Source organism: Ixodes scapularis, unplaced genomic scaffold, assembly GCF_016920785.2.
Source record: "Ixodes scapularis isolate PalLabHiFi unplaced genomic scaffold, ASM1692078v2 PGA_scaffold12__126_contigs__length_90152505, whole genome shotgun sequence".
Taxonomy (NCBI): Eukaryota; Metazoa; Arthropoda; class Arachnida; order Ixodida; family Ixodidae; genus Ixodes; species Ixodes scapularis.
The window spans coordinates 75,878,507-75,901,334 of record NW_024609838.1 but is presented as its reverse complement, the minus strand read 5'-3'; the positions used below and the strand labels follow the sequence as shown (position 1 = coordinate 75,901,334).

The window sequence follows — 22,828 nt, the reverse complement described above, 5'->3', positions numbered from 1 at the left end:
ATTGTCGTCTGCTGGACAGTTACATTTTGCATACTATTTTGGGAACCAGTTGGCGACGGAGCGGAGTGGCATGGTTTCGGTTTTGATTGAGCAGCCGTTGCTTCCGCGCGCGTGACGAAGCACGTGTAACTGCAAGCCTGCCGAAGTTGCCCTCACGAGGAGGTGAACATGATTGCACGAGAGGCACCAGCCGGGACGCTTGCAATCCATTGTTTTACATTTGCTTACTTTTTATAAAAATCTGCCACGTCTGGAACCAGTAAAACAATAGCAAGTTTTTTTTTTTTTTTTTTTTTTTCGGAATTGCTCGGCATTGCCTACAGCACTGTATACTTGTGGGATGTCTCAGCAGCAAACACACAGGCAGTGAGTTCCGCCCCAACACGTCACATCACAACACAACACATAGTGCCCTTCGTTTGTCCAGCACTTAAAACAAATATTTATTTTTCTAAGAATATATTCTCCACAAGTCACTTTTTTAGCTTTGAAACACTGTCTTGGCTGCTCCAAAGGCCACATTTGCTGCTCCAAAACACTGTTTTGGCTGCTCCAAAATGTGCTCCAAAATGGCTTAGACCAATCACATCACTGGAGTTTTCTAGAACGCACGGGTGTCAGTGTTACAATGTTAACGGGGAAGGCAGTTGTAAACAACCGACCCTACTGCCAGCGCGTTCTTTGTCTAGGTGCGCACTCAAAGAAATTTATCGGCGTCCCGTTTTAACTGGCTCGCGCCTCGCGTCCCAAGTCGAGCGGGCCACTTCGACTAAACTTTTTCCCACCCGCCTTCGATATTTGACTAGGAATGCGAGGATGCGACCCATATTTCACCCAACTTTTGAATTTCTACAAGAATAATAATAATTGCTATAATAATAAAAATATATGAACGTGACAATTTCACAGACATTTCTATGGTTGTGGGAAAAATGAGATGTCCAGCCAATCCTTAATTTGAAGCGACCCTAAAAATTAAAACTTAACTGTGCGTTTTTTTTTTTTTTTTTTTTTTTTTAATGGTAGATTTCGAGTATGTGTTGCGGCAACTTGTCGTGCGTCTGCCTGGATTTTTTTTTTATTTTTATTTTTTTTTTAATTTGTTTTGTTAAGGCGGAGGTCGAATTCGCTGAAATCTACCGTAGCCAACCGTAGTCGGCTTGGGTCGACCGAAAACGATTTCGCGCCGCTGATACAGGCAGCGCCATCTCGGGGATGCCACGAAAAGCGCGAATCTGCGCTGCTCCGCGGAGCGGGGAAACGGCACTGGGATGCGACGTTTTGCTACGATTTTTGCATACGTACTTGCGTATTTTCGATTTTGTGTCTCGCTGGTCATGTCCGAACGAGGGGAGAGGAGGAGATACCAAAAAGAGGGAGGGGAGAGAGGTCAGGGGGCATTCGACGGTCGGCGACTGGAATGTGGTAGCGGTCGTTGTTTTTGTTCGTTTTTGTTTCGTTTGATTGCTTCTTTAGTCTATATTTTAAATACTCCTTGCTGCTTTGGTTCGGTTTCGTTGAAGCGTCTCTACTTTCCTGTTTCCTCCCGAGCTTATTTTACGATAGCCTTTCCGAAGCGCGCGCTCTCTAGTGGTTTCGTTTTCGCCAAAGCTGCGCAACGGCAAACGTTTCTTGATATATTGTTTTAAATCTTTGCATGTTTTTGATTTGTGACCTGGCAAAATTGGTTTATAATTTGGACTCTGCTGATTTCTTGGACCACGGCTCAAGCTGCTGTAGATGCCGTAGGTGACAGAATTCCTGCTATTATTGCTTTGAGTTTTTTTTTTTTTTATAATAATTTTAATTATATGTATTTATTTATTTATCTATAAAAATTACAGTTGCCTCTAAAAAGCTTCTTGTTGTGCAGCAGGCTGCACCTCTTGTGAACGTGCATGCAATGGGGCATTGCAAAGAGAAAAAAAAGTTTACGGAACATATTTAAGGCTATAAATATGTCACCTGGCATAAAATCCAATCTGACATCTAAGGTGAAAAGCATACAAGTAAGCCCTATTATCAATCTTAAAAAAAAAAAAAAAAAAACAAGTTTGAGTTTAAAGCAAATTATCCACTTGAAAAAAGTGTGTGACAGGACAAGTTAGCACTTGTCTTGTTTACATCATTTCCCTGTCTTTTTTTTTTGCGCTATTTTATATGTTTAACTAACATACACTAGTTAGCCCAGCAACATGCCTTACTAAAACTACACCTATCCATAATAAAATAAAATTAAATGTTATTATTTTTTTTTTTTTTTTGCATTTTACTTTTGACAGACCTAATATCATATGCTGAAGCTTGGTAAGCAGACACCTGCCACCTAGATGCCACTTTGTGAAATATTGCAGCTTGAAAGTTTGAGAAATCTGTCTCTATTATTTGAGAAATCTATGGCACAATCAAATGTGACTTTCCCCATAATTTTCGGCTGGAGAAAAGCACCCTGGAATCAGAATGATTCACCGGAACTTGAAGGAGTCACTGGCTGGCAGACCCTAGCTCGCTATATTGCCGTCCTTTTTTCTTTTTCTTTGCTCGAAATCTGGGTGTTCTTATCTTTATCAGGCTGCAGATAATGCACCCAGCCCCCTCCTGGGGCAGCAATCTATCCTATTTACCTGCCTCCTTGTCAATAGCCTGGCAGAGGCGGGCAGGTGTCGCTGCCAGGTGAGATCTGAGCTTGGATCGCTGTTGTGCCAAAGGTCTGGGATCTCCGTTGTGAAGCGCACTACTATAGAGAAAATTGTTTTCTTTTGTTCGGAAGCTATTTTTTTTTCTCAGTCAGTTTCTCTCTTCATTCAATTGTAATGCCTGGTTTTCCAATCGTGCTGGCAACAATTAATAACGGTCATCCCGAATAACTGCGCTAGCGGGGTCGGCGAATCCCGTGTGATCGAGTAATCTTTCGTTTTCGGATTGTCTTGTCGGTAATTTCTAATGGTCATCTGTAATGATTGCAGTCACTATGTTAAGGGTTGCACTAATTACGGTTATGGCCGTAGATAACCGTAGTACTTAAGTTTAGAGATGAAGAAGAGGAATTATAACCGAGTTGTTAGCTGTGTGTATGTTTGTTTCTATTCTTTGTGTTTACATTCTAGTTGACACTCGTGCCGCTGGTGGTACAAGGCAGTGGCTGTGCGTAGATTGACACCTCGTACCATTGTGGATATAACGAGACAGTGTCTTATTGACCGTCATTTCATCATCTTAATTATAAGGTTGATCCATTCGACAATAACACTTTGTTCCCAAGTTGCATCGGTGATAATATTTAGATGTCTCAAATTCTCATAATCTGGATATTTTCAAGCGTCGTTTCTGCTACAATGATTCCGTTTACAATTATTTAACTTTCAGATCAGTGGAACCAGGGCCGTAACCAGGGGGGGGGGTTAGGGGGTTCTGACCTCCCCCCCCCCCCCCCCCGAAATTTTTTTCTGGGTACGGCCCTGGTCGGTGCACTGGCAGCCAGCCGATTTTAATCTCCACCTCTGCGCACGCGCAGTGGCGCCGGTCGGCTACCGGGTACCAAACCTGGCCGGTTCTCCGGTTTGCTGTAACTCTCCATTATATGCCCGATGCACATGATTCATAGGCGAAAATAAGACGATAGACACTTTCAAAATGACCGCCGTTGTCCCCAAAACCCCCCCCCCCCCCGAAATTTTTTTCTGGGTACGGCCCTGAGTGGAACAACTGCAATTGTTTCTGCACCAGCAGCATCTTATATAATTGTGGCTAACATGTGTGCAGTTAATTGAAGGACATATGCATTAATAGGTGGTATATTGGGCTGAACCAGAATGCAATGCCCCAGAGCTGAACCTTATTTTTTTTATTGTTTTATTGTGTTTAATGTCGCCTGATCATGTTGGCAAGAAATATTCCTTACGGATAATGACAAAAGTGGCGAGGACACAGAGAAACAAATGTGCGTAAAAGCTTTAATTTTGAGCTTGTACACATTCCAGCCATCCTTCTACCTCTAAAAAGTAACTGTGTTACAGTTGCTTGGGGGAAATAAATAACTGTATTACATTTACGAAATTGATTAGGTAACTTGTTGGTGCTTACTAATGTCATTATTTTTCGTTAATTTACGAAAAGGATTGGGAACATTCCGTTAATATAACTGTAAACTAATGTAGGTTCGTGATAAAAACATTTTTTTTTTCACGGTAATTATTCTTGTTTTTTGAGAAACTGAGGTTTTCCCAATAGTCAATACTCGCATGTTTGCTCCCTTTGATTTTAATTTTTAGCGTACATAGAACCAGAGTACTTTAATATATTGCTGGTCACAGATCTTTGTAACGCTATGGAAGAGCTTGTTAAGCGACCATGTGGGGCGCTGGCGTCGGCAAGGGCACTAGGAGCCGGCAATCTAGCCTGCACTGCTGGAAGTCTGGCAACCCGCAAGCGTGTCGGAATTTGGAACTCATTCTGAACGAGCCACCTATAAGTTTGGATAATGTGTCGTCACACTGAGACTGTTTCTCTTTAATGTAAGCGTCTTCGTCTCTTTATACTGAATCGACTGCTCATTCTGATGTATTTTAAACTATCTCCAGGGTATGATCAGTTTTACTCCTGTTTCTCTTCTCCAAATGACCTTTGAATACGCCCTCACCGTAAAAATTCAGCGCTGCGAGTGGCGCCATCTGTACTCCGTTTCACGATAAGGTGAACCGCGGAGGCTACGACCCCCATGACCTAATAAGAGCGTCAAAGCAGTGCACGTGACAACACGTCGCTGGAGTGTTTGTATCACTACGCCAAATGCGTCTGTCGTCTGTGCTGAATGCGGCTGTCGTCTGCTGGCCAAGAGTTGTCTGCTGCAAAACCAGACAACTTCGGTTGAACGTCCACTGCCGCAACATTGCCATCCCTAGAGTAGAGACCTCTTTTTCTCCTTATCTGTCTTTTCCTCTCCCTGTTGCTCCAGGCAGTTTTGCTGCAATTTCTTGTGGTGCCTTCTCTCACGAGTTTTGAGACGATTTGGTGGTTGTGTCTGGAATAGTTTTGCGTTGAAATCTGAAAGGTAACTGTAACCACGTTACTCTTTACAGTTATGTACTTTCAATAAGTAGTAACCCTGTTATAGTTAAAAGTTATTTACACTAAACAGTAACACATTACAGTGACTATAGTCCGTTGCAACTCAAGGAGGTAAGGCGAGGGTAAAACGGGTTGGCAAGGAGGAAGCAGATGGAACACTAAAGAGGGAAGGAGATTTCCCCCTCCCTTCTCCAGCCTTCCGTCTGCTTCCTCTTCCCCGGCCTGCCTTTCCCTCGTCCTACCTTCTTGAGTTGCAACGGACTATAGTTATGAAATTGCAGAGGGTAAGCAAATTGGCGAAGGAGGGAAAGCATACTTTCAGTTCTTAACTTCTAAGCCAGGTGGCGCAAGCTACCGCCCGATATAAAGGGTGCAGCCGTTAGCATCCATCCATCCAGTTACTGGCCAAGGCTGGTGCATTCTATATCTCTAGGAATGAAAAGCTTGTGTTTGTTGCATACAGAGCATAACATAGCTTAAAACAGCCACATAGCCGCTAGTGCAGGTGAATGTGCTTCTGCAGGGGCACCGACCTATACAGTGGCATTTAGCATTTAAAGAAACACTGAATGTAGGGAGAAGAAATTCTTTTTTCCTATCTGGTTAGGACATGCATGTCTTAAATAAAACGTTTTAAGGAAAAAGGCTTTTCTTGCCCCTTTCGGGTCATTAAATGGTACAGCAAACAAAGGCTCCAAACTGTTGTAGCTTATTATGTTTATAGGAGTCTGATCTGGTTGGGTGAACGCAATGATTTTATGCGACTTACAAACAAACCCCGAATTTAAAGATTGACTACCATAAAAAACGGCGCAAGTGGCCACTTTGTTCAACCGCCCACTATTAACATTTCTCAAACTTGGGAATTTTGCAAATCAATCGTCAAGTGCCCGATTTGACCGTACAGGCGCCCATGCCTAGATTAACCTTTCGGTGAAAGTGGAGCAGGCGCTCCCCCGGTATTTCACGCTGTCTTTTTTCTCAGGGTCAATGCTTAAGTAGTAGTCTCTGTCTTTTTCCCTTATGGTGGCAATCTTTTTTTTTTTTTTTGTCACATGGCATAGCTCTTGGTTATAGGCAGATGGTAAAATACCAAAAAATTTACAGATGCTTCCTGGCATATTCTGAATGTGGCACAGTTCTACGCATGCATTCTCAAAGTTGATGTACTGGTCCCTGACGCTGCAACGTTCAGTGACGGTTTTGTGCTCGTGGTTGAACTTGCGCACGTCCCTTTTTTTGGAAGTGTCTTATCTTGCCGCCTCGTAGGGGGCGGAGAAATCCATGCAGGCCAACCCCTAGACAGTGCCTCGCGCTTTCCGTGAAAATGCATTCGCTTGTGGACACCCGCTAGCTTTGTCGACAAGGCTATCTGTGCTCAGCGCTGTCTCTGCCCCTTGCAGGAATTGGAAGACGCTCTGCTCGATCCCGAGAGCCTGGTTGTTCCCGACATCTGTGCCCGCCTTCTCAGGTTCCTCACCAGGCAGGCAACTGTTCTGTGAGTGCGTCCATTCGTTTGGGCTGGGATGCGCTGTCTGGCTGAGTCGTGCACTGAAAGAGTCTAGTTTAATCCAAAAACAATGTAAACTTTTTTTTTCGTGTCCCCGAAACAAAGTTTTTGCACATAGTCCATACCCGGTGTATAGTCCGCAAAGGCAGATTTGGGGTCAAAAATATAAGTTTTTGCTTAGATAGTCCGCACGCGGTGCATAGTCCGTTCTTAGTGCCTAATTCGAGCGTAAAAATTATACACAGCACACCTTGACAAATGCCTGCTGTACTAGCTCACAAAGGAGCTCGTATCGTACATAAATCACCGTTAATATAATATTTTATTCATGAAATGCTTTACGTCTTGTCATAGTGATCTGGAAAAATACAGAGCCTTGTATAGTCTGCACCGGGCGGGTAAAATTTTAACTTTTAAACATGTATAGGCCATGGGCTATACCGCAGAAATACATTATATTTTCTTTTTTATTGCATAAATAATTTACACATTGCGGATCGCTCAGTCTCCACCCAAACGTAGCCCTAGCAGTCTGGCCAGATGTCAAGGTTTCGGAGCTCACCGTAATGCTACTAAAAAGTTGATATTGGGAAATTTTAATCCCTTGCCTACTGATAAGGAGTGTCACTTGTGCCACCCGTTACGGACCATAAAGCCTGACCACAAGCGTGACTCATGTTTTGGTTGCGGCGCTTGTTTAGCGAGCTCACTGGCAGAAGGCAAAACCACCCCTGTTGCTGCATGTACCTTGAACAGTTTGGTCGTTTGTTTTGCTGTTTGACGAAAGGGAACGCTCCAGTTAGCTAGGAAAAAAAAAAGCAGTCGCTTGCGAGCGTTCACGCTATAACAACAGAACTTTGGCGCGGAGGTCTACTTAAGCCGACAATGAGATCCAAAACCTTCTTTTTGACTGGGATTAATGCTCGGGCATATGTGACGAAGCCCTTTGCACTTTTTCGCGCCTCCTCCTTCCCTGTATCCTTTCCACTTTTTACCTTGCCCCACCCCTCACAGCCTTTGAGAGGGGAGCACTAAGAGGATTATCTTTCTTTCACAAAACCAAGGTTTTGTATGTCGGCCTTTAAAGGGAAGCTACGGAGCTTCTTGAAAAAAATGAGTTAGAAGTGAATTCAAGTGTATTTTTACCTCGTGAACCCGAATACCAGAACCATTTGCCGCGTAAGTATTGTTAAACGGGAGAAAAACGCGAAAGAGAGTCGCTGTCCGTGACGTCATCGACGGATCTTTTGGCTTGCCAAGGCTAGGGAGGCGGGGCTTCAGCCCTATTTTCAAATTGCTCTTATGGCTCTCCGGCGCGTCGCATTGAAATATAATTTTGATATATGTTATTCTAAAGGCCAAATGAACGCAATTGAAGCGTTTTTTCTCAAATCTAGAAGTGCCCCATCTTCCCTTTAAGGAAGATTTTCGACTGCCTGCTTCGTGATAATTAAAAAAGATCAGACGTGTGCCTTTAGAGTTACAGCATGTTCAATTGCCTGGGTTAAAGAAACACTGACACCCTCCAAAATTTTTTTTTTAAATTTTTTGTCAGGCAATTTAAAATGGTTTCAGAAGACTACCCAATAAATGTTGCGCTGCAGAGTTACGTATATCTTTGATAAAGCCAAAAAACTCAGCTGCTCGAAAGCGAAACCGATACACGAGCACGGAAGCTCATGGCCGGAAGTCACGTAGCTACACCAGGTCGCATTTTTTCTTTTCTCCGCTTCTCCGGCCTTTGAAGCAGATGACGAAGTTGAGTGCACCGTTTGTCGTGCGGTTCTTTCACACTTGACTCACTCAACGTTTTGCACTTGAAGATCGATTGTCGGTACCACGAACGACAGCCCCAAAGTAGTGGCCCCACGTCCGTCGCAGCGTCGGTACGTCGTGCGCCGCCACCGCGTCGCCATTGCTTGTTTTGTTAACCCTCCTTCCCCAGAATGTAAAGGCTTTCCTGAAGACAGCTCGATAAAGAAGTGTGTCTCAAAATCGCGCGAGGTTGACTCTCCCTTTCAAATGTCTGTTTGCCCTAAAGTGCTGAACTCTTTAGGTTAGGACCGTATTCTGAAAAATCAGGTCAGTAAATTTTACTGTTTCTTATGCCTCACCCTCGTTAAGAGCTAGAAAACATCCTACAAATGCAGGTTAGTCTATTTTCTTGAAAGTGGAAAGAAGAAAAAGAAAACACGGTGTTGAGGAGCCAGCAATCTTTTCGGTAAAAAAGTTTTGGTGCAGAGCAAAGCTAACTGGTCATCTCTTGAGCGGCCTTTGGCTGCCATTCACTGTTTTATGGCTACTTGACATGTAGCTTGTAGGCTTCCGACACTTGAGGCAATGTTGTTTGTACACTCCAAAAGTCACCCAACTGCTTTAGAATACGAAGTTGGTTTGAATGACTCTTTGACCGATTTGGTAGGACCAGCTTCTCGCATTCCCTCTAGCCTCCCCTTCTGGTTTCTTCACTTTTTATACTCTTTTGACTCTGAAAAACAAGAAAAGACACAATACTAACTTTCCTAAATTTTTTAAACCATTCCTAGTCACCACTTGGTCGTACTTATGTAGTGATGATCCACTCCGAACTTGTGCTCCTGGCTCACTGGTGAATCTCCCCCCCCCCCCCCCCCCCCTTTTATTTCTTTCTAATGCGGTGGTAATCGGAGATGTTCTGAACCTGGCGAGGTTCGAGTTTGACCAGGTTCAGCCGCTTTGAGCTGTCACCTCGAAGTTGAACAAATGTTGAACATGAGTTAGGCTATTATGCGCATGCATATAAATTGTAAACGAGTGCCCTTCATATACCGAAAAATCTCGGAGACGAGGGGACACAAATATAGGGGACAGACACAAGAGCGTCTCATATTGAGGCGGTGTTGCATTTGTCCCCTTTTTTTGTGTCCTTTCGTCTCTAGGGTCATTGAGCCAAAGACGACAGCTCACCAGCTCGCCTGCACAAGCACCCTTATTTCTTGAGCTAGGTGCCTCCGGAAGAGGGGACGCAGGATGTTCAGAAATGTAGCTGAATCGGTTAAAGTTTACGTTTGCCTTGAAATCAAGTAGACACAGATAACTTTTTTCTGGGAAATTCGAAAATTTCAGGCAGCAGTCAGGCTACGTTCTGTCCAGGAAGTCGAACTCGGTTGAACTTTGCCAAAAGATTGCAGGTTGGCGGCGCCAGTGGAACCTCGAGGTTGGGCTAACGTTTGCAACACGTACGGCGGTTGGTGTTAGGCTGTCTGCTAACACCAACCGGGCGAGAGGGAAGGCAGATATGTCCTCTCCCTCGAAAGGAGCAACAACTGTGGCCAACTCGTGCACGGTGCATTTGTGCCGATTAAAAGAAAGGCTTTCGTTTGGGAAACGGAAGGTGCGAGGAAGCAGCAGTTGGTCTGCCTCTCCTTCAGGGCATAGGAGAGAGAGACGTGCGAGGTCACGACGGGAGCGACACTTGCGACAATCGACCACCTGGTCACGACCTAAACTGCCGCAGGTGGTGACGCGAGAGAAGGGGGGTTGCTTGTCGAGCCGCGCCTTTGTCTTTTGGTTTATTTTTCGCCCCGTCACGTTTTTACGCACTGTTTTCTTCGTGTCTGCTGCTGGGATTCCGTCTCCACGAGAAATGTCCTTTGTCAGAGCGCAGTCTCGGATTACATTTGATTGGGGCAACCCCATTTAGAGGAGAGTGGAATTGTGGTAGGGTAGCCTGTCCAACATTTCTACCACCTGTTCATTTCCTTTAGATGTGGTTCTTTTTTTGTGCTCATATGTGGGCTTTATATTACAATCGTGTAATTTTCTTCGGAACGACATGGTTCGAGGGATTTGGATAGTTGTTTTTCGCCGACTGAATTAGTTTACGATTATTAACAAGAAGTGGGCAATTGTTGTACCCTGGCAAATTGAAGTCCTATTTACGAACATCACCTGGAAATTTTCCGGGGTGGTAAAGACGGGAGCAGGACGCGGCAAATCAGAAGCGCCGACGTAGCTGGTCCTGAGAGAGAGGAGGAGAAAGAGAGCGACGGAAGAGCGGAGAAAGAAAGCAGACGAGAGGTTAGGCGTGCTCGTTTTGCCGCGACGAGTTGATGTTGTTCGAGTGCTCAACAACTTTTTATTATTTTATACAGTAGGCAATGCTGGTGTTTTCGTGAAAATTAAAGATATAAAAATCTAGACCTTGGAAATTATGTTTTTCTGCTTCTTTCTGTATATCAAGTGCTGCCAGCAGTATGGTCCATTGGGACCACCCATGTTAACGTCTATGCTCCACCGTTCCGAAGCGAAGCGACATGCAAAGTTCCATTTCTTTAAATGAGGGGTCCCCAAACTTTATGGCTAAGGGGCCTGATTGAGGATCTATCGCTGTCTCGAGGGTCAGGATAAGCGTCTAAAAACAAAGTAGAAAGATAGAGCAAACATTTAAAAAAGAAGAATATAAGGTAGATGAGTATGTCTACTTTATTTATAAATCTAATATTTCGCTAATTATAACATTGTGCAATGCTTGGGACCCAGAAAACTCACCAGGCATAAATCAAAGTATATGCACTTTGGCATGTTCTGACAGGGCAAAAGACTAATGAGACTGATAGAACTGTTGCTGACAATATGCAATAGATATGACACAGGATGCTAAGCACAATGTATACATGGGAATTGGGTCTAATAATAATAATAATTCTTTATTATTCCTTGCTTCAGAACGACCGAAGTCTTGATATAACGATGCTGGTGATCATTGTTGCCAGATGGTCCCACCAAAAAACCTCCCAAACAGCTGGAAGGTATAGCCCAAATATAGCCAAAGCCGTAAAAAAAATATTGCCGAAAAAGTCAAGGTCTAAAAACAATGGTTTTTAACCTTCAGCAATATTTTTACAAACATGCAAGACTCTTTACATTCTCTTTTTCAACCCTCAAATGAGCCACATTTGGTTTGCATTATGTCACTTGTGGATGTTACGGAAAAGAAGAAAAAAAAGCTTTGGAAGGATGAACATTTGTACAACACTGACACTTCCTTCGTAGGTTTTCAGAAGTACAAAACACACAAAGACAGCTTTATTGTGAAGCCCGGGAGATATGATTATAGAATAAAAGAACACAATACAGAAGCAGAACAGTCCGAACACTGGGCGTTTTGAACTAGAATCTCCAATATCCTCCCACTTCTTTTTCTTTGTGTAGAATATGAATGCCCTCCCCCCCATTCCAGTTCACGCTTTCTGATCGTGTTGTCCTTTCTCGGGTTGGGTGACGACTGGAAGGTATTCAGTCGTTTAGCGGAGAAGCTGCAGACTTCTTATTTTTACGGACTTGGATGCGTAAGGATTCTCACAACGGGCACCAAAGCAGCAATTGGAGAGTTCAGTCTACATCCGGGTAGAAGACGCACCATCGGACCTGTAGTAACAGTGCAATATGTTTGCTTGGTTTGTTCCACTGAGCTGTGGGGAGACCGCTTGAACTCCACAAGCATTGCCTCTCTGTGCATTGGGAAAACCCTGAAGTTTCTACAAGTTTGAAGCCTTTTTCCTTCCTCTCTCTCCTCTTGACCAGCCAAAACAAAAACACATTTTTCCGAAACTGATTAGAAGTTCGAAAATCAACTAGTCGAACCTCAGAGTTTGATGTCGAACCTGAGGTTCGACAAAAGTTTGCCGCGCCCCCTAGAAATAGCCCAAAAATAGTTACATAGCCAACCACAAAATTTCGACGTCGACTAGAAAAAAAAATGAAGCCCCATTTGGTTATGTTGGCCCAATCCGGCAACGCTGCTGGTTATGACGATGCCCATCAATAATATGACGACAGGACACACCTTACGATAGGCAGTTTTCTCTGGTACCTTAATTTACACACTTGGTCCGTGTTGCGGCACCGTTTCTTTTCGCGCGCTTTGCTCAGAAGCGGGCCGTGGGCCGGGCTTCATTGGAAGAACCAGGCCAGCCGCAGACCAGTCCGAAGACTTCCACAGGCCGAGATTTGGAGATGCCTGCTCTAGAGTATTCTAGAAGAACTAATGGTAGCCTCAAAAGTTAACTTGGGCAGCACTGAGACTTTGGACTCAGAACGGTGGTGGTATAAGCACAATGACTAAGAATTACAAACAGAATTGTCGGGCGTCCCGTCGTTATCGATGATACAGCATTCCTACCTCTGGGATGAAGCTTGCTCCACCGGCTTCCTCGCTGCAATCAACCTTTGTAGTTCTTGCTGTTTCTCGATGGTCGTGGTTGGTTGTTCGGGCGCCGAATACTCTGTGGTATCCCCTCGAGCAGCGAAGGTAGAAGATACGTTTATTAAGAAAAATACGACGGTGATTTGTTAAAAGAAAAAACATCAAGACCGAGGGTATATAGACCTCAGATACAAAAAAGAATAAACAGAAAGTAAGTAAAGACTGCTGTGTTTTGTGTACAAATTTGGTGCAGTTGCAAACTTGTGGTTATTTCAAATACAGGTCTATAGGTCTGCTCAGTCTACCATATCCCGATAAGTGCACCGAGCAGACAACGCGCTCTGTCGTCCACTCGCTGCGTCTATCGCGAGATGGCACCACGCGTTACGACATTGCCAGCTAGGTTGTCTGCAAACCTGTCTGCCATTGACGTTGGCAAGTTTGTTGTTCTCATGTTTCACAGAAACTGAGCTATGCCTTAAATTTTTATCAGCTAACACACACATTCCAAGCATGTTTGGTGAGAGCTTGAGCTTCCTATGTGCAGGTGTTAACTTTTCCGGTTCGTTTTACAATGCAAGGTGCATCCGAGCCGCCCCATAGATACCGGCCAACTTAATAGGAGGGAGTCCGGGATAGCTTTTGAGTGTGTGTTGCTGCCGCCTCGTCTCTGGCATCTCGTGCGACCACATGCTCCGAGAATGGATCCGCTCCGTACGACATCCCAACAGCGTGTCCACCGACACGGTCCCAGCTGCGGTCATTTTAGTCACTGTTCCCGACAACCATTCCTCTCCTATTGCAAATTTCCACGTCCAAATTGGATCTCTGCGACACTTGCTGGTTCCCGCAGAGACATCAGCGGGAGTCCAAGCACAGTCTAAATCTGGTTGCGTAGGAGTATGGTACGTAAAACGCATCTCCCGCTGGTATGCTTAGTGTCCCACTCCTCCCACGCATCCAGAGTTGTCACTGAGTGGCAACAAACGACCTTGCAAAAGCAGGAGTGTCACGCCATCGGATGTCGCGATCCTGGCGATTAAGCGTAAAGTTCTTTAAAAAATATGAAACGCTCGGCAACTGTTGCAGCGATCCAACTCCTGGCTGCCCAAGTTGTCGCAAACCGTCGAGCTGGAGGGCGACCCGCAGCAAGACAAAGCGTCTGCTACGTCCGCCGCCGCGACGCCACCAAGATCGCGGCCGTCATTGACGTGACAGTCGCACGCCGCCGACGGGCGGGAATCGAGAGATCACTTTTTAGGACGGGGTAAACGCTACAGTTGGTGGTGCATTCCCGGCTCCTTGGTAGTAGAAGCGGCGATGGCGAGGGCACGTCCGATTGGGTGGTTTTTTGTTAGGCGAATAACTCCTTAGCCGGACAAGCGGATAGTCTTCCTTGCGTAAACTTTTTTGGACGAGTGGTGACCATCTCGGCTGCTCTTTCTGCCAAGCCGTTTGTCCAGGGGTGGCAAGATTCGGTGCGGGGACGTTCCGCGTTATTCGCGGTGAGGAACGAAGAGAATGATTCTGTCCGATAACCGGGTCCCATTATCGGTTGCCTTAGTTCTAGGTGGTTCGAAATGGCGGAGCATCTAGCACCCCGCACTCGGGGCGGAGTTGGCGGCCTTTTTCCTCGTGGCATCGGCTTCTGTTCGTTGTGGGCGAAGGTCCCACGCTATCGTGGCTTCGCAGTGCAGCCATAGCTATCACTGTGACTGTACTGTAGATTAATGATGAGCTGCTAATTTTTTTTTATATTCCAACACCTTTGAGTTGAGCCCTAAGAAATCTAGACATATAACTTCTTTCCAAATGGCAAACCCAATATTAGGTAAAAACGTCTAGAATTTTTGCGAGATTCTTATGGCCATCCCATGTACTTGTACCAGTTACCATTGGGAGTTCCAAGTGCAAATATTATTGTTCTGTTTGAGTTTTGATCTTCTACAATGGTGTGCACATCCAAACACATCCCTTTCCCCTCTCCCCTGCTTGAATTTTTGCGCTATATAAAATCCAAGATGTAGACAGTTCAGCCACAGATTTCCTGTTGTTTCCTTTTGGGAAACATTTAGGACTGTTTTCCGAGGTTTGTTTTATTTGGGCTGGTCAGTATATTTTGACGGCGAATGATCATCTAATATAAATTTTCCTTGAGCACCTTTGGAGGAATATTGAACTAGGCCAGTGTACCACATGAGTCAAGGGGTCGTTGACCGTTTAATGGGGCTGCATAAATCGGTTCCTTAACGTATCATGCGAGGATTTACCACAGAGGCGCCTAAAGGCACCTCTGCATCAAAATTTGACCGAACAAACTTATTTGGCTAAAAGCCTACATATCAAGAACTTAAAATCCCTACCTACGGTGTTTGTCTGCTAACGAAAGGCGTCTGATTGGTGCAACATCTCTGTGGTCTCTAGCTTTGCCTTCTACGATTGGGGGGGACAGTGCTATGCATTCCTCACCGTAGAACTCTGTTTCTGTCTACTGTGGGATATAAAGCCACCCACCACTCGTAATCATACCTGTTTGGAGTTAAGTTTGGGGCAGGGATGTTGAAGTGCGTTTCATGTGCAGCAATTTCTCTCCTAGAGCGGCGCGATTTCCGTTGTTGGGGCGCTCTGGCTAGCCACAGCGGCACAGCGGCGCGGTTTGGTGGAGTTAACGGCGGTTCACGTGACAGGAGGAGAAACACTGCGGGAAAGCCTGCGCATAGGACGGCATTTCCACGTTTCTAGCAGATGACGTGGAGAGAAAATATGCGGCCGATTTGGTTTCTCATGTTGGGTCCTTTCTGCTGGGCCCATTTCCTGCTCCAGTGGTGTGTCCAGCCTTGAAGGAGTATTAACCTGTGTGTCTGTGGTCCGTGAGGAGGTTTTGTAAGGTCGATTCCTTTTTTCATCTCCAATTTTGTGTCACAGTGTGTATGTATTTGCATTTATTTATTTATTTATTTCAATACCTTCAAAGCCACACAACATTACAGAAGGGAGTGGGGGAAAAACAAAAGTACAAAAAATAGAATTCAACACATATTATTTAACATAATAGTTTTCAATGTCAGACTTGAATGCAGGAGCGTCTGTGATTGTGGCGATGGAGATGGGCAGGTGGTTCCAGTCATTAGTAGTTCTTGGGATAAAATAATCAAAAAAGAGCTTTGTGCGACTGAAAGGAACGTGGACTGTATGGTGATGATCATTTCGATGGGATACATACGATGGTTCAGAAAAAAGCTCTTCACTTAGATGCTGGTTGTGATGCTAAATTTTGTGAAATAAGGACAAACGAGATAATTTTCTACGCAATGAAAGATTCGAAAGATGTAAAGTTAGTTTCATGGATGATACACTGGAAAAACATGAGAAATTAGACAAAATAAAATGTGCGCCACAATTTTGTAAGGATTCAATTTGATTAATTAGAAATTCATGGCCTGGGTCCCACACCAAACTCGCATACTCAAGCTTGGATTTAACGAGGGTCTTGTACAGTAGTAGTTTTAATGATGAAGGAGCCCTTGAGAAGCTGCGGCGTAAGTAACCTAGCATGCGATTAGCCTAGTTAGCAATAAAATTAATGTGAGTTTGCCAGGAGAGGTCAGATGTTATATGGACACCTGGGTATTTGTACAATGTCACCTGTTCAAGAGCGGAACCAATGCTGTATTGAGGAAAGTTAGTACAGGCAGCTTTCCGTGAAATTCAATTGGGAATAGCTTAAATACGTTTGAAACATGCTTTAAAAAAAAATAAAACTAAACAAAGGCACATCGAGATTGATTTTTGTTTTTGCTATACCTGTTTAGTTTTACTAAAATAAAATTTAAAGTAGAAAGAGGAAATAAAGCAGGGAGATTGTTACTGCAAGCCACAAAAACCTAGTTTTGTGCGAATAGTGGATTTTGAGTTCGAAGCAAATAGTGGTTTTGGCTGAATATTTTCGAATCGAATATCGAAAAGATTTTCCACACCATTCACTACTATTGCATAATGCTTAGACAAAAACCCAGCTAAACCTGTGAAGGTTATTCCACTTGTTCATTTATAAGCTAAGTTTAATCTATCTATAATTATGAACTGTGACCTCAGAAGGTCTGATGTTTTGGGATGATAAGTAAACGACGGATTTGACATAAAATGAATCCTATAAAGATGGCCACCTAGTATACCAATCGAGTGAATTTACAAATTTTGCTATGTAAAATATTCTGTCTTTAATCTCGAGTTAAAAAGGAATGAATCGTGCATGATCAACACAGGTTGTGAAAGCATCTCTGTCTAACATAGTATATACTCTTGCCTAAAAGTTTAATTTTGAATCTTTTACTACAGTGTAGATATACACATTCAGAAAGTTTCCATTTATTTTCGTAAACAGTCGGCACGGGTGCACCATCCCGCTTCGAATGTATGCTTTTCTTCCAAGCACGCAATTATAAATCGATATTGTTAATCGCGGCAAGTTACCCCGTTAAGTGGCGCTTCTTACCGAGCGCCGATGTAATGCAGAGAAGGAACACCCAGGGAGCTCACTTCCATGGGTTTGGCTTCTCCACAGCGCACCGGTGCGTGGTAAGAACCGCCCTCAACAGGGCTAACCTGCCGCAATCAACACTTCGAAAAACGCGAATAGTGCAGTTCTTTTCGAAGCGAATATCGAATAGTGTATTATTCGGAACTACTATTTGAAATTTTGAATATTCATACAACCCCACAAAAACCCATTGGGCTTGTCCGCTTGCTGCAAGCAACATTGGGCATCACAGCTGCAGAAAACGGTCATGTGAAATGGAACCTTGTGAACCGTGCCGATGCGCTGCTAGCGGCAGTGGTTTCCTACATACTTCAGTGACCAGAAGTCTGTTTTGTGTGTGATAGAGTAAATGAAGAGTGGATATGCTTAAACGTGGCTGTTACTATGCACAGTGACAGATATCACTGTCACTTTTCCACACACTGCGGTGAAAAGTTGCAGATTTTAGTGGGGTAGTTGTTTGTATGTTTTTTGCTGACCGTGCTGGACCTTAACCTTCTCTCCCCTTCCGATTGTGTTGTGCAGGATCTCCAATTTCGAGGACTCGCTGAGCCAACTCCTCCAGGGGAGAGGGGAGGTGACTTTTGCCAGGGGTCCCTGGAGGGACCTTTCTCCAGGAGACAAGGTGATGCCAATGGCTTCCTTTTCTTCCCAGGAAAACAGCTCCCCCCTCTCCTTTTCTGTGCATGTTAGGATAGAGTCCGGCAACCCTCGGCGTACCATAGACGCGGATGCATCTTGATCAGACGAGCTAATCCAGCAGAAAAGGGAGTAAAAGAGGCATAGAGGAAGCCATCCTCGTGAGCAGTTAATTAAAAGAGAGTGATCGTCCCTAACGGGCATTATGGCTTGTAATGCCAGGATGTCTTCCACGACTGTTTTTTTTAAGCTGAGACAAGAAGCTCTGCCTTCAGCACGTGCTCGCTGACTTCAGCAGTGCTTTGGTTGTGCATGCCTGCGCAGGCCGGCGGTGGCGGGGCTGAAGCGCCATAAGGCTCCTCCCTGACTAGGCCACTGCCATGTGGGGACTTTAGGAAGCGCAGTCTTCCGATCCGGTGCTTCGGGCTTTCAATGTTTCCACGAAGTGTGCTGTTTCCGGTGTTGTGCGTGGTCTTTGTGTTTTGGGTATGGTGCCTGGAATGCGTCTCCGACGAATGCGTTAAGCGTCCTATTTTGCCCATGCGTAAAAAGTAGTCCCAAAGTGGCAACTAATCTCATCAGGAAAGTTGCAACGTCATGCTATCGAATGTCGCGATCCTGGCGGTCGGTCGTAGGAATGCCGGCAAAAAGTGCGAGTGAACGCAAGTGTCGCTGTCGTCGTGACGTCCCGACTACTGGCTGCCGAAACTTCCGCAGACTGTCAAGCCGGAGACCTACAGTTCCTCTGTATAGCTACCTACTGTAGCAGAGTTGCGCATTCAGCCTCAACGGGGGGTCGTAGCACCGGCTTTCCTGCACGACCCGCAAAGCAACGGCGGAGACGAGAAGGAGGTGGAAACAGGGGAACATACGCCGGGGCGCGTGCGATGTCGGCAAAGCAACCGTTGCTGTGGCTTTCCTGCACGGCGCTGGATGCTTTGCTCCCCCTGTGATCGATCTCGGTGAATAGTGGCGTGGCGGCTCGGGGAAAACAAATGCGCTACCATCTGCCACATCCACCGCAGCTGCCTTGACACCTCCAGGACCGCAATATGGGACAGCGCGATGCTTTTGCGACACTGTCGGGTGGAAGGGGGGACCAGTTTTGGGGACGCGGTAAACGCACCGGTCGGAGACGCGTTGTGGGCATCGTAACTTTTTGGGTTCCCCTGACCAAGCTCGTCTCCCGCAGCTTTTGACGGTGAAGTGGCTCCTGGACTATGCTTACGAGGTTGAGGAGGAAGGATTGTCGGAGTTCTTGGACGACCACTTTGATGCCGATGACCTGGTGAGTCCGCTCGTCCTACCGGCTGCCCGGTGCCAGTCCTCCCGTTTCCCTCTCCATTTTAATGGACGATCCATTTCTGGACTCTGGAAGTTGATTTTGGAAATGGAAGTAACGTCGCGGGGATAGCGTACTTTCGAGATTGCGTGACCGTGCGGTCGCCTTGGATGTGATGGGGTGACGTTGCGTGACGCGGTCGCACGACCCAGTGAGGTATGATGCGGTAAGTGGTAAAACACCGCGCGACACGGTCGGGTGGCTCGACTGCCACGAACGGATTCTCCGTTCGCAAGAGTTTGGGTGGGAGCATTTTTTTCGTGAGTGCTGATAGTCTGTGCTTTGTGATTGTTTCACGGGAAGTTGTCTCTTGAGGCCTTGGTCTCTCGCAAAGTTTATGGGAGCAATATCAAAATGAGAAGTGTAGGTTTTTTGCTGACACTCGCTTGCACTGTGCCGCCAGAGTGAGAGCAAACCTGAACGCCCGATTCTCGAACGGCTATTCTCGCGCAGAAATCGGCTGAATTTGGAGCCTCAAATATTCTTTCTGGGTGGTTGGGACTTCGCGAATCGGGTTTCAGTAAGAATTTCGGCAAACAGAGATACTCGTCAGTGCCCCTTTAAGGATATGGAACTAGGAGGCAGACTTCGTGGTAAGAAAGGATTTTCTTTTCTGCTAATCTGGACGGATCTAACGACCTGACCCTAACCATTCAGCTTTTTTTGTGCCTTGTCCACTCTGACTTTTGGATGAAAATGCCTGGGATAGGGAATAGGCATAGTATAGGCGCGAGTAGGCATCTTCCTACGGTGTCGGGTTTCGGAAGGCGACCACTTGCCCGCAAGCTAGTCTCGTAGACCGAGAAAGAGGACGGGTACTCACGTCGGGCCGATTTGGCCCTTGCTATCATGACTGAAATACCGAGGTACATTTGCCGAGAGGTATTATTTTATCGGGCCTTTTTATCGTGCCCAGCCTGTGCCTCGAACAGCGCTCTTCCATCCTTTTAGCTTTTTTCTGAACTGTAGGATGGCACGAGTGTCCTTACACGGGGTGACGCCGTAATTTGGCAAACGAAGTCTATGGGAAACATTCCCCACAAATACACTTGGCCACGCTCATCCAGCAAGTGGGACACACATTCACAAACATGGTATAGCTTCATTACTTAAGGACATCTTAGCTTACTGAAAACAAACGAGAAAACTATTATCACCTCATGTACGGAGACTTTTGCGCCATCCCGTAGAGTCGGCAGTGCCCGAGAGGTTCACGAGCGTTTGAGTCGAGGGGGATGGAGTGGCAGCACTGGGAAAAGGGAGACACGGTACGGAGTCTATGTTGAGAACTAGTAGGTTCGTTAAAGTCAAACTCTTGTCACTATGTGACGCCGAAGTAAGACGCAGAGTTTGGGGTTTCGATATTCTAGTCCCTTGCAAGAGTACCTCGTCCAATGAAGGAGTCTTCGCACCTTTGTTGTAAGGAAGTGCAAGTTTCGTCGGAGCTTCCTCTTCTTGTTCCGGGAGGTGACGGGGTTTGAAGCGGGCAACTAACGGGGGAGTCTTTTCTGCTCGCAACGCATGACCTCGACGCGAGAGCGCCACTACGGTACCCGGAACGTGTTTCCGACCGCCGCGTCGACCGTCCCGTCCTGCCCACGCATCGAAAGTGGTCCCAAAGCGGCAGCAGAGTCTCTCGCTGGTCTGGCAAGCCGCCGGATGTTGCAGTCCCGGCGATGGGCCGTAGGAGTGCCGGCGAGAAAGGCGAGCGCACGCGATTGTCGCCGCAGAGCGACTTACGGTGGAACGGGCGTCTACTATAATGCCCTCTGGGCGACGTAGGTACGAAATAAATAAATAAAAGACGTCCGCCACATCCACTTCCGCCCCCGTGCCGCCTCCGAGCAACTGCACGACAGTTCCGCGAGTTCCGTGACGTCCTCGGACGCAAATCATGGGACCGTTTTCGAAGACGCGGCAGACGGACCGGTCAAAGACGCGCTCCGGGTGCTGTAGCGGCACTTTGGGCAGAGCCTGGCTGGCTCGTGGTGTTCCTTCTGTGAGCATAGACCAACGCCTTTCTGGGTTGTGTTATGTGCTTGCAGCGTGGCACCCGTGTAGGCCAGGATGCTTTCGACAATGTGTACTGGTACTTGGAAGGTGAGGGGACGCTTCATAGCCTTCTGCATTCTTCTTTCCTGGTTTAAAAAAAAATACATACCCACCTTTGTTTGCTTGGTTTTTTTCCTCCCGTTTTATTTTTGTTGTGCCCATTTCAGTTGTTGTCCCTGGCCCCGGAGAACGCTATACGCTGTGCAAGTCTGTCGTTGCGTGCTTGTGGCGTGGCCGCGACAGTCAGACGACTTCTTTGTCTGCTTTTGGGGAAGGCGGGACCGGATAATTAGGGGGATGCGAAGGTTTACACCGGTACAAAAGAAAACAGTGCGAGACAAAGAAGCCGATGTGCGTGGCACACGGCACTGTCGGTTTCCAGACCCAACTGCATGCATTGCTGGTTACATCAGTCATGTTGCTGGGATCCCTAGCATGCAACTGTATGTCTCCGGTACAGTTGGAAAAAGCAAGAAAGGAAAGACGGGAGAAATGTGCATGCCCGAGCAGTAAAACTCTCTGTGCACATCGTTTTCTTAGTGTCGTCAAAGCTTGTTCGCTTCAAGCCTCAGGTGTGTGGTCGCGTTGCCTGAGCGGAGGACTTTAAATACATGCCCATGTTTCCTAGAGAATGGCGTGCACGGTTCTTTTTTGCTTCCACAGTTCCACTATCTTTTGATCTGCACACATATGCTGCTCTTAATGTGCTCCAAAATACTCGCTTTTTCACTTTCACATTCACCTCGAAACTTTCTCGTGCCTTTGGTCCTTTCAGCGCAAACAAACGAAATGCATATCATCCGCATTCTTGGTGCCCAAGCACAAGTGCAAAGCTGTCGCTTTCAATTCTGGCTCCTGTAGGTTAATGCAACTTTGATGTCGTCATTGTTAGCCCCTTATGTTTCTCTGCCGACCTCTTCAATAAACGAAGCTGCTGACCATTGCAAAAACCCTTACGAACCAGTGCCCCATACTTTTGTAGGCCTGGAGACAGCGTTTTCCAGCTCACTCTAGTCTGTTTGTGATCCAATACTCCATTCGGCTTTGTTGGCGACTCGATTTTTGCGAACACCAACCGTAGCTCGGAGACGAGACAACCCGGTGCTTGAGGGGTTGACCTGTCGACGTCCGAAATGGCTTTGGGAGACACGCCGAGATGACTTGGCAGAAAAAAAAAGTGCAGAGTGAGCGAGGGTTTTCGCCTCTTAACTGTATCCCTGGTTGTGCTTCTTGGGTCGGCAAAGTCGTCCGTCGTGCTTAGGAGACTCGGGAAAACGCCAAACGACGCTAGTGAACTTCGTCTACGGGATGTTCCCAAAAAAGTTTACAAGGTTTTTCTCAACGCAAAAATAAACCACGCGTTGCCGGACACTCATTCTCCGCCAAAATGTAGCCCTAGCAGCTCCTATTAAATGCCCAAGTTTCATAACTAACCATTATTTTTATTCAAAGATACAAGCGGTTTTCCTGAATTTGGAACGGGAAATTGGG

The 22,828-nt window shown here is 46.0% G+C and overlaps 1 protein-coding gene across 1 annotated transcript in view; it reads left to right on the top strand.

Moving 5' to 3' along the window:
• LOC115323718 (collagen alpha-1(I) chain) overlaps positions 1 to 22,828 on the top strand; it is a 115,006-nt gene that overhangs the window by 53,426 nt on the left and 38,752 nt on the right. The window contains 4 exon segments of the mRNA XM_042289576.1: positions 6,471 to 6,565; positions 17,830 to 17,929; positions 19,136 to 19,231; positions 21,331 to 21,385. Of these exon segments, the coding sequence (XP_042145510.1) occupies positions 6,471 to 6,565; positions 17,830 to 17,929; positions 19,136 to 19,231; positions 21,331 to 21,385 (346 nt within the window).